This window comes from Oxyura jamaicensis, chromosome 4 (genome assembly GCF_011077185.1).
Source record: "Oxyura jamaicensis isolate SHBP4307 breed ruddy duck chromosome 4, BPBGC_Ojam_1.0, whole genome shotgun sequence".
In the NCBI taxonomy this organism is placed as follows: domain Eukaryota; kingdom Metazoa; phylum Chordata; class Aves; order Anseriformes; family Anatidae; genus Oxyura; species Oxyura jamaicensis.
The window spans coordinates 77092030-77108530 of record NC_048896.1 but is presented as its reverse complement, the minus strand read 5'-3'; the positions used below and the strand labels follow the sequence as shown (position 1 = coordinate 77108530).

General features: G+C 33.5%; 1 protein-coding gene across 1 annotated transcript in view; it reads left to right on the top strand.

The window, feature by feature from the left end:
- The window catches only part of TBC1D19 (TBC1 domain family member 19), a 47292-nt gene that overhangs the window by 11440 nt on the left and 19351 nt on the right, over window positions 1–16501 (top strand). Inside the window, exons 4-11 of the mRNA XM_035325370.1 lie at window positions 65–140; window positions 6297–6371; window positions 7290–7353; window positions 8253–8299; window positions 10530–10640; window positions 11459–11531; window positions 12281–12319; window positions 14171–14283. Coding sequence (XP_035181261.1) covers window positions 65–140; window positions 6297–6371; window positions 7290–7353; window positions 8253–8299; window positions 10530–10640; window positions 11459–11531; window positions 12281–12319; window positions 14171–14283 — 598 coding nt within the window. The remainder of the gene's footprint in view (window positions 1–64; window positions 141–6296; window positions 6372–7289; window positions 7354–8252; window positions 8300–10529; window positions 10641–11458; window positions 11532–12280; window positions 12320–14170; window positions 14284–16501) is intronic.

Sequence of the window (16501 nt, the reverse complement as noted above, 5' to 3'; positions counted from 1 at the left end):
AGTTTATAAATAATTAAGCAAAATAAAGATCTGAACATTTAAAATGTACTATACTTTCTTCAAGGTTTCCTTCACCCTGTCATCCTGCAGCACCTCCTGAGCATATGAAAGAACCATTAGCTTATATGAGGAAAGCACAGGTTGGTTGTTACCAATTTTACAGTTCTTACTAAATCCTTGGTTAGGCTATTTGATGTTTATTTCAATTTTAATATTATTGTACAATTTCTAGCACTTATACTGTAGAAAAAAAATGTAATTGTATGTGCATTAAAGTTAATAATGACATTGTATATTTGATATTTTACATACATAGCAAAAATGCTTAAGTAATTCTCCAACCATGAACAAAGTAGGATATAGTGGCAGCTAGCTGAATATTACAGAATAGAGACCATGTAAAACATAACAAGAAGGAGGGTTTGATTCTGTTGAGAAAAAGAAGTGTAGATATTGGTCATTTTACTTAGAGTTACAAAAATACGATTTTGAAAAGATACAGGTAGGCAATTTTGCGATGAAAGCCAACAGGCTGTGCAGATCATGAGATCTTCAGGAAGAAGAGATATCTTTAGTACTTAAAAATGTGAAAGGAAGGTGAAAACTATAGAGATAAGGAGCTTAAGAAATGTTGAAGGAGAATAAGAGAAACAAGACTAAAAAAGATTGAGCAAGGATATTGGATGTCAGGGAAATAAAATTTTTACTTCGTTGGATTTTTTTACATGCCATTTCAAATAAATAAAAATACCACATAAAGCTTTTTTTCTTAACATATTCAAGAGTATGATCTAACCAGAATATCTGAGGCCAGGATAAAATTGTATTTAACTCAGCCATGCCTAGAAATATATTGCAGTATTCTCTTACAAGTTATTCAACAAATTGTGTTACTTTTTCAATCATCTTGTTGTTTATTCCAGTAAGTCTCATCTTGCTGCCCTGGGTTTTCAGTCTGTAGCATTTGGGGACAAAGCTTGTATTAAACAAATTTTCTTCTGTGATGTGGAATGTAATACCACAATTTACTTCCCCCAAATAATCATTTGTATCAATTTACTAATGCAAAAAGCCCAGTAGTGTTTATATATGTGTTTATATATTTATATGTTTGTCATGAGCAAGTTTTGTTGGTTATTATTTTATAAAGGTGTGTATAATACTTACTTTACACAATATTTTTAGCAATGTGTGGAAACAGCAGTTCTTCTGATAGTTTAGGAATGAAAAGAAGTCCTTTGTTTACTAGTTTCAAAGTCTCATAGACTTATTTCAGAGTATTAGGCATCCCTATCTGCTTTCAAAGCCTTTCTTGAAATACAACTCTTCAATAAAAAAATACAAATCCTTTTCATAGGGAAATACTGATAAATGGTGACAGTTGCAAAGTTGCATAAATACATGGTTAGGGAATTTACATGATGTTTTCTAACACCAATTTATATGTGAGAATTTGATTTTCAAGATGCACTCATTTATCACTGTAAGTAGTAGGCCTATAAGAAAACAAGGATGATCAGAGCAGTGGAATCATAACTAAATTTTATTTTGTTACTTCTTTGAATAAAGAACACTGAACAATATAAAATGTTTTGAAGTCAGTTTCCTTGATTATATTTTTGTTTACTTAAAATACTTTGGAAGTAGCAAAAATGCAGTTTTACAGATTGCCGATACCTCTGGGGATAAACTAAAAATAGAAACTTATTTATTTCAACTAGGTATCAGAAATTTAATGTTTTGAAGGTAGAAGACTGGTTTTGTTTTATTTGTAGGTAGATCTTTTTCGCTTTACTTGTCTGTTAGCATCACAACAGTTGGAGTATTTTGATGCTATCAACAAAACTTGTCGTAGTAGAAAACTGTTTTCCATGTACGTCATATTTGATATTTGTTACTCACAGGCACTGTTTAAAGTGCTGTTTCTATTGTTATCAGTTTGATGGACTTTCTTTATCCTTTTCTATCTTAATTAATTTTGGCCTACCTCAGAATTCTGGAAAGAAAGATAATACTGGCTGAAAAGCATCTTATTTTGATGTAATTTATTGAAATTATTTTGAATGAATCAGTAATTAAAACTATTTACTTTTTTTTTTTTTTACAGTAGATATTAAAATGTTCATAATTAACCCTTCTGCTTTTCAAATTGGTTATGTTTTCTGATTCTTTTGTCGTAGCCTGAAGTTTATATACTGTATTCTTTTCATTATATACTGTATTCTTTTCATTATATTAAAAGAAAAACAGCTTTCCTGAAAATGATAGAACATTAAGCGCACCTCTTCCCACCTTGTTAAACAGCAGAATTATTTCTTAAAACTTACGCATCTTAATGCATCCTAGGTGTTAGCACTAAATTCTAGGATTAAAAAATATGGACTTGGCTAAATTGCTCTACCTGCCTAGCAGAGACTGGTGTGAGTTGAAAAGTTCTCAAATCCAGTAGACTCCCGTATTAACTATTTTTTATCTGTATTTTGATGATGTGAAATGATTGCAAGCCTTATCAGCTATTTGGCTCACTCTTTGAGATCACTAGGAAAGCCTTTGATTGATTTAGGAGTAATATGCTCTAAACAGCAACATCGAAATGAAGTGGACAACATAAAGATAAGAAAAAAACAGAGCTAAAGAGAAGAATAAGAAGCTGAGTACAAAGAAACGTTAGGAAGTGTTTCTACAGTCTGACACCTCCCATGAAGCTATGTTCTGATTGTGTCATATATAGATCTTACCAAGTTCACAATGAGCCAAACACTATAAATCTCAACAGGAACTCTTATCATGATAATCCCATAAGTATATAACTCATAAATTTGCAATACTGTGTTTTAATCCATACAGTTCCTTTTTCCTGTTTTAACTGTAAGCCAGGAGCTTGCTGTTTCAGGTTGTGTTTTGACAGAAATGTAAATCAAGTGAATGTGAAAAGGAGATAGGTAGATAATAAATGATGCCCCAGCATCCAGTAACAGAGAATAAAGAGCAAGAAAACAGGAAAGGAGAAGCCCATTCTGTGTTGGAGTAGGTCTTGCTACCCTGTTGCTTGAAAGGTGTTGCTTTCCAGATTAAGGCAACATTAAATCCTGAAACATAACTCTGGGGGATCTTTTGCAGTACAGTATTCCTTCTTGAAGGTGTGGCAGTTCTTAAAACGAGGGTATTGGTGTGCATTCACAAAGAACTTGTAGTTCATTCTAATGAACTACATATGGAAATCTTAAGGGTAACTTAGTGTTTTCCACTTGAGTAGCATCAGCTACTCAAGTGGAGTTTTTATGTAGCTAAAAATACAGAGACCTGGAAGGATAAGTTGTTTTCAGTGGCCTGTACTTTGGACTTCCAGGAAAATAAAAGACTATAATTGCTTATATACTAACCAGTTTGTTCCTTGCTCCAATGGTTTCTTTACCTCCATGCTTCTAGCTGTATCTGTGAAGACCTTACTGAAGTGGAGCTTTGCTAAAGCAAATCCTCCCCTCCTACTGCTTACATTTGCCTCTGTCCCTCATTGCTCATTTTCAGGTCTTGCATTTTGAAGAAAGGCAATATATAAACAATAGACTTGATTAGAAAATTACCTTTTAGTCCATTACTATATTCAGTATTGATACTCTGGTAGGTTTTTTGCTCAACTAAGACCAGATTCCCCATGTTGTATGTGCTAAGCAGAAATAACTTTCAAAAAAGCTTTCTGACCTGTATGTTTAGAGTTACAAGATAAAGCACTCTCCAGCCTTGTTTAAAATGTAACACTACCATTGATTTCAATAAAAGCATAGGTACTAAGAGCATTCTAAAGTCTAATAGAGATGTTCCCATCCATATTCTGATTTCTCCCAGAAGAGATAAGAAATCTGTAGGCTATTTTCTTTCTTGAAACAGACAGACTGACTCTGAAAAACATTTAAATGACAACACTACATATTAAATGTTAATGTTGTGACTGCTAAAGATCCACTTAAAACATTTTCCTTCAGTAGTCCATGCATCTTCCCTAGTGTCTAAATCTCTTTGAGAAAGTAGAGTTCATGAGCATCAGAACTAGAGCAATACTAAGATATTTGCTAGCATTTCTCCTGTTTTAGAAATCTTCGGGTTTTGATTAGAGAAAATTTAGCCAATGATATCTCTGGCCAGATACCTTGAATTCTACTTGCTGAGTAGTTCTTGTTGGGTACTGTTCTGAAAGAATTACATTTCTATCTAGTCTTCTAGAAGAAAGAATGTTAGGATTCATAATAGGAGGGAAAAAATCTAAGCAATACTAGCTAGTTTATGCAGTTCTGATGTATTTCTTTTTGGTTTATTTGTTGTCCACCCAGTTTCATTTAACTTAGTTCATAAATGACTTTACTACAGCATTAAGATAAATAATTTGTAACCACAGCAGTTCCAGCAATGTGTTTTCTTAGTGTTAAATTTCTTCATGAAATTATAGGAATCACCTTAATATATATATATATATATACATATATATATATATATATATATGTATTTCCCCATCAGTGAAATGAATTTATGATCTTTGCCTCTGGCCAATGATAGTGCATTCTGTTTCTACTCAGTGCAGGAAATTCCCCTGTCCCACGGCACTGAGGAGATAGAAGAGCTCTTTTCTGGGGGGATTGTGCTACCCTCACTTTTATTTGCATTTGGTCACTTTTATTTGAATATCTTCTACTGGGCAGAATCTTGAAGGCTGGATGATGGCACAGTTTATGAGTATCCAGAAATTATTCATTACTAACGTGCTACATTTTTGATGCAATAACCCAACTAATCTCTGGTCAGTCATACTGAGGGTATCAGCCTCCATTCCTCCTTGGCGTGAGCTGGTGCTCAGTCTTGCAAAGCTGCTATCGTCCATCTCTGTGCTTCTTTTGTATTTTTTATAATTTGGCATGTCAGTGTTCTTCAGCAAAGCAGGGTTCCATAAATGCTTCATTCCTTCCGTGAGAGAATAAACAGTTTGTGTTGTGCTGTTGTGTAATTGTAGCATTTGGAAGGCATTTAAGTACAGTGAAATAAAAATATGATATAGAATGTTATAAAATTTACAGTAATCTGGAAAACATTTGTTGCAGTCAATACTCGATGTGTTTTGTTTATGCAAGAGAAGGTAAAAGGATTACTTGATTGTGAGAAGAAAATCACTGGTAAAAGATAGCTATTGCGTTTGATGGAAAATGTCATAAGAGGATCATGTATACGGAAGCTAAAGCAAAGCAATTATAGATAAGATGTAATATTTTCTTTTTTAAAACAAACAAACAAAAACGGAGCATTTGAACATCTGCCCTTCCCTTCATTTGCTTCCTGTCTAATAAACTGCAGCCCATTTTGGACAGAACTTTAAGCTTGAGGAGCATGTGGTTAGATGGTATCTAACTGTTGTAGAATTTGTGTCTAGAGCTAATTACAAATAATAAGCAGAGTTAAATGAAATTAACAGGAGTCTTTGCATTCGTTTGGTTGGGGCTTGACTCACCATTCACAGAAAACTAAATTAAATATAAACCCCACCAGTGCTGTTGTAATCACGGAAGCAAAACCTTAAGTCAGTTGACTAGGAAGTCAGTGCTAGCTGGCATTAACTTCAGAGGAATTATGCACAGATCAGGCACCATATGGTAGGCTCAGAGTCTAATTGCAATAGTCAGAAGAATCTGATTGCTCTTTAAGCTGTCAACTTGCTACTGAATATTTTCTACTTCTGTTTTTCTCTTTGATATGTGAACTTTTTCCTGAGCATTACTGTAGAAGAACTACTCTTTCAGCATTACAGAACACCAAATTTATAACTTGTTAAACTTCTGAGAATCATTATCATCTCAAATATCTTTTGTGGAGAAAAACTTGCATTCTGTTCAGGTCACAAAGAGGAGAAGGCATTCTTTATGAGTAGTTCATTGTCCTGCTCATAATCATTTTTTACTCTTGAGGAATTGGTTAGATGCTGGAAGGCAGCTTGAACATTAGGCACGTGTCAAAAATCAGTAACTGTGAAATGTGTGCTTTTTGAGTTTTGAAAATTGAATAACTCACTTCTGTTCTGAATTGGTTCTGTATTGTAATGTAGATGATAAAATCTGTTTGCTCTGTTGTTTCCATTTAAACAAGCATGTAAACTTACCCTAAATGTTTCTGCCAACGTCAATCAGTGACTCTTGCCATCCTTTCTTATATATGACTTTATAAAGCTGCATATTGTCAGTCATGGTAAAATTGGAGGGGAAAAAAAGGAAATCTTATGTTTTGATTTTTTTATTATTTTTTTTAATGAATTTCAGGGAAGCTGGGAGAAGCGAATTCTAAAAAGTCTAAATAGCATGTGCACAGAACTCAGTATCCCGCTAGCACAGAAGGTAATGTATTCCTAACTTTCTGTAGCCATCTGATGTTTTTCTGGAAGTTAAGCCTGGTCTTGTATGCTTGTAATGTAGTGTTCATTTTACACATGGTTATCATGACCTGCAAGACTGGTATCTAAATTATTTTAGTACAGACTAAATTTCAGAGATTGTGGCAGTGTGTGCTTGAGCTGAATTTGAGAGAAGTCATCAGACCTTCCTCTGTTGTTGCACAAATTAGCCTCTTGAGGGAGCAGCATGTTGGAGAGCTAATTGCTATGTTCATGGCTTTTAACAGCATTCCTGTGTGCAGGCTCAGCTGTATAACTTACAGCTGCATAGCCTGTGTGTAATATGGATATACTTTGTTGGCCAGCAAAGCAGCAAACTGCTAGTACTGACGCATCATTACTGTTCTTCTTGGTCTGCATTCTGCATTTCTTCATTTAGAATCTTTAATTTTAAATATTACAGAACTGGATTGCAGTGTCAGAATGTTTTGTTCTTCATTTTGCTCCTGTTGCAATATGTACAATTTTTCTCTACAGTATGAAGCAAAACCTCCATGGTTTGTTATAAGAGATAGAGGGTGCAGCTGGTTTTGCTTTTCATGACTGTACCATGGATGGGAATTTAAGGGCAAAGTCTAGCAGCTGTAGGGAATAAGCAGTAAATCCTCAGTAATATGAAACTGACTATCAAATAGCCTAAAATTCATTAGCATACTCATAAAACTATTTAATTGCCACCTTTTTTAATCTTTAACTGGAACCTAGGACTTTCTGCAGAAAGATAAACTTCAGGCTTGGGACTGGATTTTAGCAAAATAGGTTTGTGCTGCCAGTGCAATCTGTTTTTAAAAGTGTTACATTAATTTACATATTTTTTACTCATTCCCTTAAAAAAGAAGAGTTACTTTCTTGTGTCTTTCAGAGGCCTGCAAGTGAGCAGAAAGAACTTCTTAATAAATGGAATGAAATGGGAACTGATGAACCAGGTAAGATCAACTAAAATTACATGCATTAAATTTTTCTACATCGAAAAATTCTATATGCATCTGATTTATCAGTCAAAGATTAATGTAATAACTGCAAGGTAAACTGATTTCAGTCTTTTTTTTCTGGTTTGTTATGTTTTACTATGCATAAATACTCACTTTATTGTGATTTCGTTTCAAGTTACTGAGCTAACTCTGAGTCAACACTTAAAGGTTATGGCATAATACTCATGATGATGCTGTAGAGATTTATACAGCAAGGGAGTACCCCTTCTAGTGTAAACTTAAGCTAATGGAAAATGCTCAGAAGTATGGTTGATTAAGCTCAGACAATTTATTAACAAAATATAAAAATAACACTTGCACAGAATAGTCAATCATATCATTTGGGGGAGCAAAGCTAAATACAGTTAGTTAATTCCCAAGTTCCTCAAAAGAAATGATTTTGCAAAAGTAATAGTTTGTGTCCCATTGAGTACACGGTGACCAATACCTTTCATGGATTGCTGATGACAAGTCCCTATTTTTTATTTGACTATAGCACACTTCATTCAGCAATCTTCACGATTTAAAAAACAACAACAAAAAAAACTCACCTCTTTTGAATATTATATCACTCCCGTGTCCAAAAGTGGTTCAGTCTGAAAACATGTGGAATCGATAAAAGGCTTTCTAGGATTCCTCGCTTAAATACCAAGGAAAACCAAGACACTGACTAATAGTAGCATGATCTTGGAAAGTGTGTTGTAGTTGTAACTGTGATATTTGTCTTGATGTTATTTTAATCTTTGCTGTAATGCGTTATTGAAATTGCTAAGTTGTGTTACAGCTATGGGAAAATTGCATGCATTTGTAATCTCTTTTGGTTTTAACATATAATCATTGAAATCTTATTTCAGATCTAAGTCTCTTCCGGCCTGTTTATGCACCTAAAGATTTTCTTGAAGTAAGTATCATGAAAAAACTCAGTGATTGAATTGCATTCATTACAGTCTTTTATGTGAGGCGGGAAACGTAATTTTTAAGTCTTAAGGAGACTGGTAAGCAATACAATTTGCTATTCTAAAAAAGCCCGAATGGTATGATGGAGATAATTGTACATTGAGTGATATAATAGAAAGCTCATAAAAAGGATGTGCAGTATCTTTTATTTTTCCTGGGCAATTGTCCATATGCATATTTACATTGAGAGAAAGACTAATAGTAGTCCTAGAACAAAGTGTGAGACCTACCCATACAATTCCTTTGCCCTACTGTGTTAGAGCTAGCAAACCTTTTGCTACTAAAGGGTCCTTCTTTCATTCATGTTAGCTTTTGCAGCTTATTCAGGGTCTTTTCTCTTTTTAAGAACACCAATGTCTGATTGGATCATTAGTTAAGGTTAATATCTTTTATAAGAGTAGCTCCATCCTACTTCTTCATTTATTTTAGATGTTAAATTGCAATATATTAAGCAATAGATAAAATAAATTGCAATGTGTGAAGCTGATAGACTGACTGAAATCAGATTGAAAGGCTGGTTGAAATTTTAGGTCATCTATGACGAATGTGAAAAATCAAAAGTAACAGAACTGTGTGGAATTTGAGTTCTTTTATCTATAATCAAATGAGATCACTACAAAAATGAGATTATGTGATTGCTGAATCTTTGAAGTCCAAAATGACAGTATTACTCATCATTTTGCATGGTTCAAGCACAAAATGTCTTAATAAAACAGAACTTGCTTTACCAGCTATGCTTAGAATAGGAACTGACAATGGAGTAGTAAGCCTTGTTGATGACAGTGAACTTAATGATGACACAGTAGGAGGTTTGGGGTTAAAATGAGATTGAAAATAAAATTAAAAAAAAAAAATCTGCATCTGTATATCTTGTCAGTTATACAGGAACCAAATCATCAAGAATATGACTGTGTAGATTTATAGAGTTAAGATGGCCTCCTCATTTGCAGAATAAAATGTAGAAATCTAATACTGAATCATCAGTCAGAGTTAATGTATTTTAATATTTGATGTGATTTAGTACAAGTCTAATGGAACATCTTTTGTAGTGGTAGAGAAAATGTATTATATTTCTGATTTATGTATGAAATTCATGGTTATGAATTGTCAGTACATTTCTGAATCCAACTCTCTGTCCATTGTATTACATTTCTAAAGAGCACCTCTTGTCCAATTAGCAATATCTGAAATTTTTAATTAAACAAATCTTAATTTTCATTTCCCTCACTGTACTAACAAGCAAATTGTGTATTTAACCTTGAGCTTACAGGCGTTTACAGACGAATCCATTTTCATTTTGGACTTATCCAGTGACCCTTAAGATCACTTTTTAAAAAATATTTTCTTTCCAGTGTTTGCAGTTTCTTACATTAATCTTTTAATTTACAAGTCTGATTATGAGTTTATGTAGTATTAGAATACTAAGAAGACTGAGAATTATAGAGATAGAATGTTGTAGAATTTCATAAGAGGTAGAAACTTAGAAAGAATCCTTGTCAGTTTAACATTATAATATCAAAATATATACCCATGGAATTAGAGTATGTAACAGACTAAATTCCTTTATATAGTCCAATTATTTATCTTGACATTGAGTTCTTGTCTCCTAAATTTTACCCTTACTTTAGATTTTTAATTTTGTTTTAAAAAAATCTCAAACAGAAGGAAGTGTTTTGAGGTATTGTTATTTATTAAGAAATGATCTTAGTAGCAAATCGTATAGTGCTTTGGTTGAATGCTACATAGGATTGCCAGTGTAAGAACATGAATAAAAATTCTTTCAGAAAAAAAAAGTAGTGCTATAGGATATTCTAGATATTGTAGGAGGATATTTTTAAGTGTTCAAATAGCTTTGATGAAGAAGCTGATTTTTTTAAGACATCACTATGTAAACAGCACTTAATCTCATATATGAAAAATGATTTCTGGTTTTTATTTCATAATTTGCACTTACTTTTCAAAGTAGAATATGTTTGCATCCTGAAAAATTCTTCTCCTTTGTGATTTTGAAAACATTGATGTATAGTTTGATGTAATTTGGGCCGGTATATGTGATAGTTTCAGGAAATGGTCTTATGCCAAATGTACTGTTTACAATACTGATGATTTAGAGAACATTTCTGAATGTAAATTTCTGAATATATGCAAGAAATGACAGAACTACCATTTTTAAGGTACTGATGAATCTTCGAAACCCAAATTATGAAAATGGAGAACAACCTAGTTTCAGAAATCATCTGGGGCTAATTCAGGTTCCTCTAAAAGTTAAAGATATTCCAGAATTGGTAAGTATATTCTTTCTTACAAGAGCTTTCTATAAAAATTATTTTGCCTTGCTAATGAACAAGGTTCTAAACAATAAGAATATTAAAATAGAGGTAAGTTTCTCCTTTTTAAAGTGAAATTCAGTATGAACACGTAGTGGGTCAACAGGGAAAACACAGCGTAGAAAAGTCTTTTTAAAAGAAGTTTTTAATGAAAAATAAAACATAAAAAGTAAATTGTTACTTGGGAAATTTTCATTTTGTGCCACACACCTGTTGATTCGTGCTAAAAATACACCTATGTATGTTTTCTTCATTTTTTTCTGTGAAAGCAAACTCTAAATACACATTTTATTGTAATTAATTCTACAGTTTTATTTGAGCTTGCACACAATCAAATAAGCTGACTTAAGCTAGTGTTTGATATTCTCTTAAAGTAATTTTAAATCTTGTTATACTGTCAGACTGTAAATGGAAGGAAGCGCTTGAATACAACTGTTATCATTGGAGGATAAGAGAGCTGTTCTTAAGGCTCCGCTGAGAAGGTTCCTAAGGATTTTATACTATCCTTTACCTGATCTCTCATTTCCCACTTCATTATATACAGGCGTAGTTCATAGTCAACATGAAAAATGATACTAGACTAAGTATCGATGTGAGATTTTTCTCTTTTTAAAAACCTGGGATCGTGTTTCATATATATGGATTTAAAAGAACTATGTTTGGTTTAGAAAATATTTGCATTAAACCTTTCAGAAGAAATCTCATGATTTATAGAGAATTAAACACTATTAATTACTTTGTTATGGTTTTGTGTTGTATGTTTGTTTGTTTTTCAGAAAGAAGATTTTAGTGAACTAGGCTTAAATACCGGACAGCTGGGTATTGATGATTCAGCACAAGTGCCTCCTGGTTAGCAAATGCTGTGTTTTAGTCATTTACTTAGAGAACTAATGCATAGAATACAGTGCAGATATCAAGTAGCTTGTGTATTTTTTCCATAATGAACCATAAATATTTATTCTGAACCTATGAATTTAGTGATTTTCTTGGTAAAATACAGCTAATGATAAGCAACATTGAAAATATGAAGGGTCAGATTTGAAGATTTAAAATTAGCATATTTACAGCTTGAAAATACATTAATTTCAGGTGTTTGAACGCTTCAGGATCAAGTCTGGAGGACAAACATTTCTGTCTCCAAACCTATAGAAAATACTGATAAATCTTATGTCAACCCTGCAGTGTGACACCACTAACAGATACATATGTATACAAACATCTTCTGTTATTTTTCCTGGTATACAGTTATTCCGATATAAACAGGTCTTAAGGTGGCCTCTCCATGTAAAAAAATGGAAGACACTGAAGTTATTTTTCTTTTTAAATGGAAACTTACATATTCAAAGTCTTGGCTTTTGCAGTGTAGTGCTACTTTTGTATTTGTGTCCTTCAGATGAGAAGAAATTAATTGGTATTATTTCTTCATATTTCTTGGAAAAAAAACATTGAAGCTGATGCAGGTTAATTTTTTGACTTTGCATTCAGCTGATTTTTACTGCTAGTGATGTGTGGTAAAAATACAGAATACTTTACTGGGTTGAGTGTTGTTTTTTTCTAATTTATTTTTTATAGTTCATTTCTATTTCTTTATTTCCTAGAGTTCTTTGAAAATGAACATGTACGTGTTGGACAAAAAGGTAGGGATATGTTTTGATTTAAAACAAAAACAAAAGCAAAACAAAACAAAAACAAACAAACAGAAACAAACAGTCTGTACTTTCATATCTCATATGCCTTTAACAAGCTAGGCAGACGAACAAAGCGAAGTCAGTCATACCATTGTAATTTAGACAAGGACAAAAAAGCAAGCATTGCCGTCTACCAGTGGCTATCAGATAAATAACTCCACAAATATTTCATTAAAAGGAAATAGAAAGTATAGACACACAACTTTTTGGTGATGACTTAACTTATGCTGCTACTGAATTTCATTTTAAAATCACAAGACTCTGGACTCCCTGCACATGCAGTTCTCATTAATGTAATAGGTTTTATGCCAGTGCATCAGAACAAAATCTTTTTAATGGTTATTTGCAATTGCAGAACTTGCTAAATATTGCAATACTTAGTTACCATGTATACAGCTCTTTCTGAAAAAGTTTAGGAGTTTCCTTGGAGGCTGAGACTTGATCCGGAAAGTAAAAACCATTTATTAGTTCCAGTTCCCTTATAAGAGTGTACATGCAGGGAATGTTTGAAACCCATCAATATATGCAACTTGGATGCTCTCTGATCCAAGTGCAACTCATTAGGGTACTGTCCATCTCCCTGTTCTTTTCCTTTTTCTCCAAATAAATTCTCCACCCAAACTTACTGAGCCGTTCATTTAAATCCACAATGTAATTTTTAGTCCCCATCTCTTGTCTCTTTAGAGCAGCCTCTATTACACAATTGGTCTTACCTATTACTACGTGCTAAGACGTAGAAACTTGTAAAACTGTAAGCTAGAGTGTCAACCATGAATATTTAAGTTCATTCAGTGGAATTTCTTTTGCATGCTCTATTGGATTTTAGAACATAATGCGTACTTTATGTCCTTGGTTGCCATGGGTGCATTGATTTTCTTTTATGCAATACGTATTACCTAGTCTGAGGAGCTACATTTTATTATAATCTAATTTGTAATTCCTTTATTGTATTGTAAAACTTAATCTTGTGTGTTGCAAAGCCACTTTTTCATACTTTGTGTCTTAGTAAGAAACAGTAAGGTAAACACTTGTGGACACCGAGATGAATCACAGTCTTTTTGGAAGTTTTGTGGGGAATACAGGAATGTTTGTTTGTTTGTTTTTTTTTGGGGGGGGGAGATGACGCCATCTGTGTTAAGAGCTCTGCTGGTTAAACAGAAAATAGGCAGCCTAGTTATTCAATACTTCAGAAGAGAGAGGAAAAGATAAATCAGTTCAACAGGTTTATGATTCCAAACCTCATCCTTCCAAACCTTTTAGATATTTTTCCTTTAGCTAATGCTTGCATCCTGGTAAACCAGATTGTAAGCTCTGTTTCTGAGTCTTTGCATTGCATGTATGTAAGGCTAAACTACGTTCCAACTGTGTCAGATAGGTAACATACTAGCCTCACTCTCTTGCTTTCTTTGTTGCCTGCACGTGTGCGTTTTAGTTGCCAAAATAAATGCTTGAATTCTCTCCGTATAACAAACACCACCAAAAATAAATCTTTCAGAACCATTACATGCACACAAAACTGTAATAAGCTAAATAAGAAGAGCAAAGAAGTGCATCAAATTCTAGTGTAATACAGTGTTTCTTGATAATACCGTCTTTTGTTAAGTTTTTTTTTATTGGTCTAACAGACTAATATCCACTTAAAATACATGCAAATGTTGCAGACCTCTCTTACTGTCACAGGCTGTGGAGTGTGTCTCAGTTTCCAGTACTCTAAAAATATAAAATTTGAAGTACTTGATAGTTTAGTAAATTTTGGACATCTTAAACTACATCAGTTTATTACTTGCTTTTTTCTTGCAGTTTTAGCAGAGCAAGATAGTGCTGCAGCTCAACAGTATGTCCGTCAGGGATGTCCAACAGCGCTTCGAGCTGATCTGTGGGCACTCATTCTGAATATTTCTAACCAGCCAGAGGTAAGGAGCAAAGTGATAGTAAAATCCAGCACAACTAGGATGTTGATATGTTAGAACAGGTCCAGAGGAAGTTGATCAGAGTGCTGGAGCACCTCTTCTATGAAAAAAGGCTGAGAGAGCTGGGGCTGTTCAGCCTTTAGGCTTCTTTAGAAGAGAAGGCTCCAGGGTATCCTTATTGCAGCTTTTCAATACTTAAAGGGGGCTTATAAAAAAGATGGAGAACAGCTTTTTGCTCAGTCAGATAATGACAGGACAAGAGAGAATGGCTTCAAACTAAAAGAGTGGAGATTTAGGTTAGAAATTAGGAGGGAATTTTTCACTCAGGGGTGGCGAGGCACTGGATCAGGCTGCCCAGAGAGGTTGTGGATGCCCCATCACTGGAGGTGTTCAAGACCAGGTTGGATGAGGCCCTGAGCAACCTGTTCTAGTGAGTGGCATCCCTGCCTATGGCAGGGGGTTGTAACTAGAGGATCTTCAAGGTCCCTTCAAACCTGAGCCGTTCTATGAAAATATAAAGGCATGTGTACAAGTACTTTTTCTATTTTACTCAAGTCCTCAACAATGAACTCCTTTGCAGTATCAGAAGACATATGAGTCTCAGTATACCTAATATATTCATACCATAGGAATTAAAATCCATAGTTAAGTCTTTGGAGAATTGTCAGTACTTTGTTACATTTATGACCAAATTTACATGTATGAAGGTTATTTTTATTGCAATAAAAGCCTTTTATCAATTTTACTGTATTTCATCTCCTTGGAGGATGTTGTCATTTTCTCATAACGCTGCAGCATTTATTGGTGACTACATAGTACTATGATAAGATCTTATCCATAAAAATAAATGTGAATGTTGTTCATTGGTAACTTACCTAAGGAGTACTCATGCTAAAACAAGTTTTTAATAAAGTTACTTGGTCTGGAATTAGAATTACTTAGTTTATGCTATTTTTATTTTATTTTATTTTTTTTGAGAAATAGAGCAGGCTTTTGTTTCTCATAAGTAAAAGATGAAACTCTCTGCAGAAGAAAGAGCTGTTGAAACAATAATGAAATATTGTAAATCTTAATCAAGATGCTCAACACAAGATTTAAGTTCTTTTAAATTACTAGGCCAGCTTGACCTTTAGAAGTCTTGCTCTTTATGAGACCGGGAGTTTAATAGATATGAAATTAATGTTGTTGGTTACACTGCATCTGTTTATATTCTGTTAAATGCTACGTGCTCTAACAGCATTTTTATCTTAATGTAGAAAATGAAAAAGTTGAAAAAAAAAAAGGCAGGGATTCTATTTTGATGACAGAAAGTCAAGAAAATGAGAAAAATAATAAAATATTTCATTTTACTTTTATGTAAAGCATGAGCTATTATGGGAATAGATTTATTAAAATTCAGTTTCTGAACTTGGCATGGATATCTTTTCTACTTCTTTTTTAAAGAGGAACAAGCTGTGTCTATCTATTAATATATTTGTTGGCCTTACTGCTACATCCTCTAAAAGTTAACTCTAGTTTTTAGTAGTTTTTAATGTGTATTTCTATTATGCATGAAGTGTGAATATTTTAGACATTGTCCAAAGGTTAGCTTCTGCTGTGAGTGTATTAACTCAATCTACCATTAGGTAAGCTAGAGAGCAGTGCATTTGATTACATCTACTCATGGATATGTTTTCACTTTGTAGTAATTAGTAAGGCATCTCCAACTTACGCATGTGGACATTTATGTTAGCACACCTAATGCACCCTCCCTGACATCATTTTTACCTTGTGTTAACTTTCTACACACTTAGCAAATGATGCTCATGAACTATAGAGGAGGTAGAAAAAAATAACTTCATACACATAAAGTATTCTTTGATTCAGTGCAGTAGACATTCTGCTTTAGATGTTGCATGGGGTTCAGAGCCTTGAGATGGAGACTATTCGGCTGTATGCAGGAAATTATTAGTGAGACAGTATTTTGTGGTGAAGATGAAAAAACTCTAGAAAGATAAGTGGCTAGAGAATGGTAATAACAACCTGAAAGAAAAGTAAGGATGGATGAAATAATGTTGAATTGCAAATTTGTCAACAGTTTGAGATTATTGAAATAAAGGACTGGAAAACACTTAAGAAACAAACAAAAAAACCACCAACACATCAAAAAACAGAAAGAGTGTAGACAAGAGACACTATGGGCTCTTGTAAGCTAACGTAAAATATAATAAAATGCCTTGCT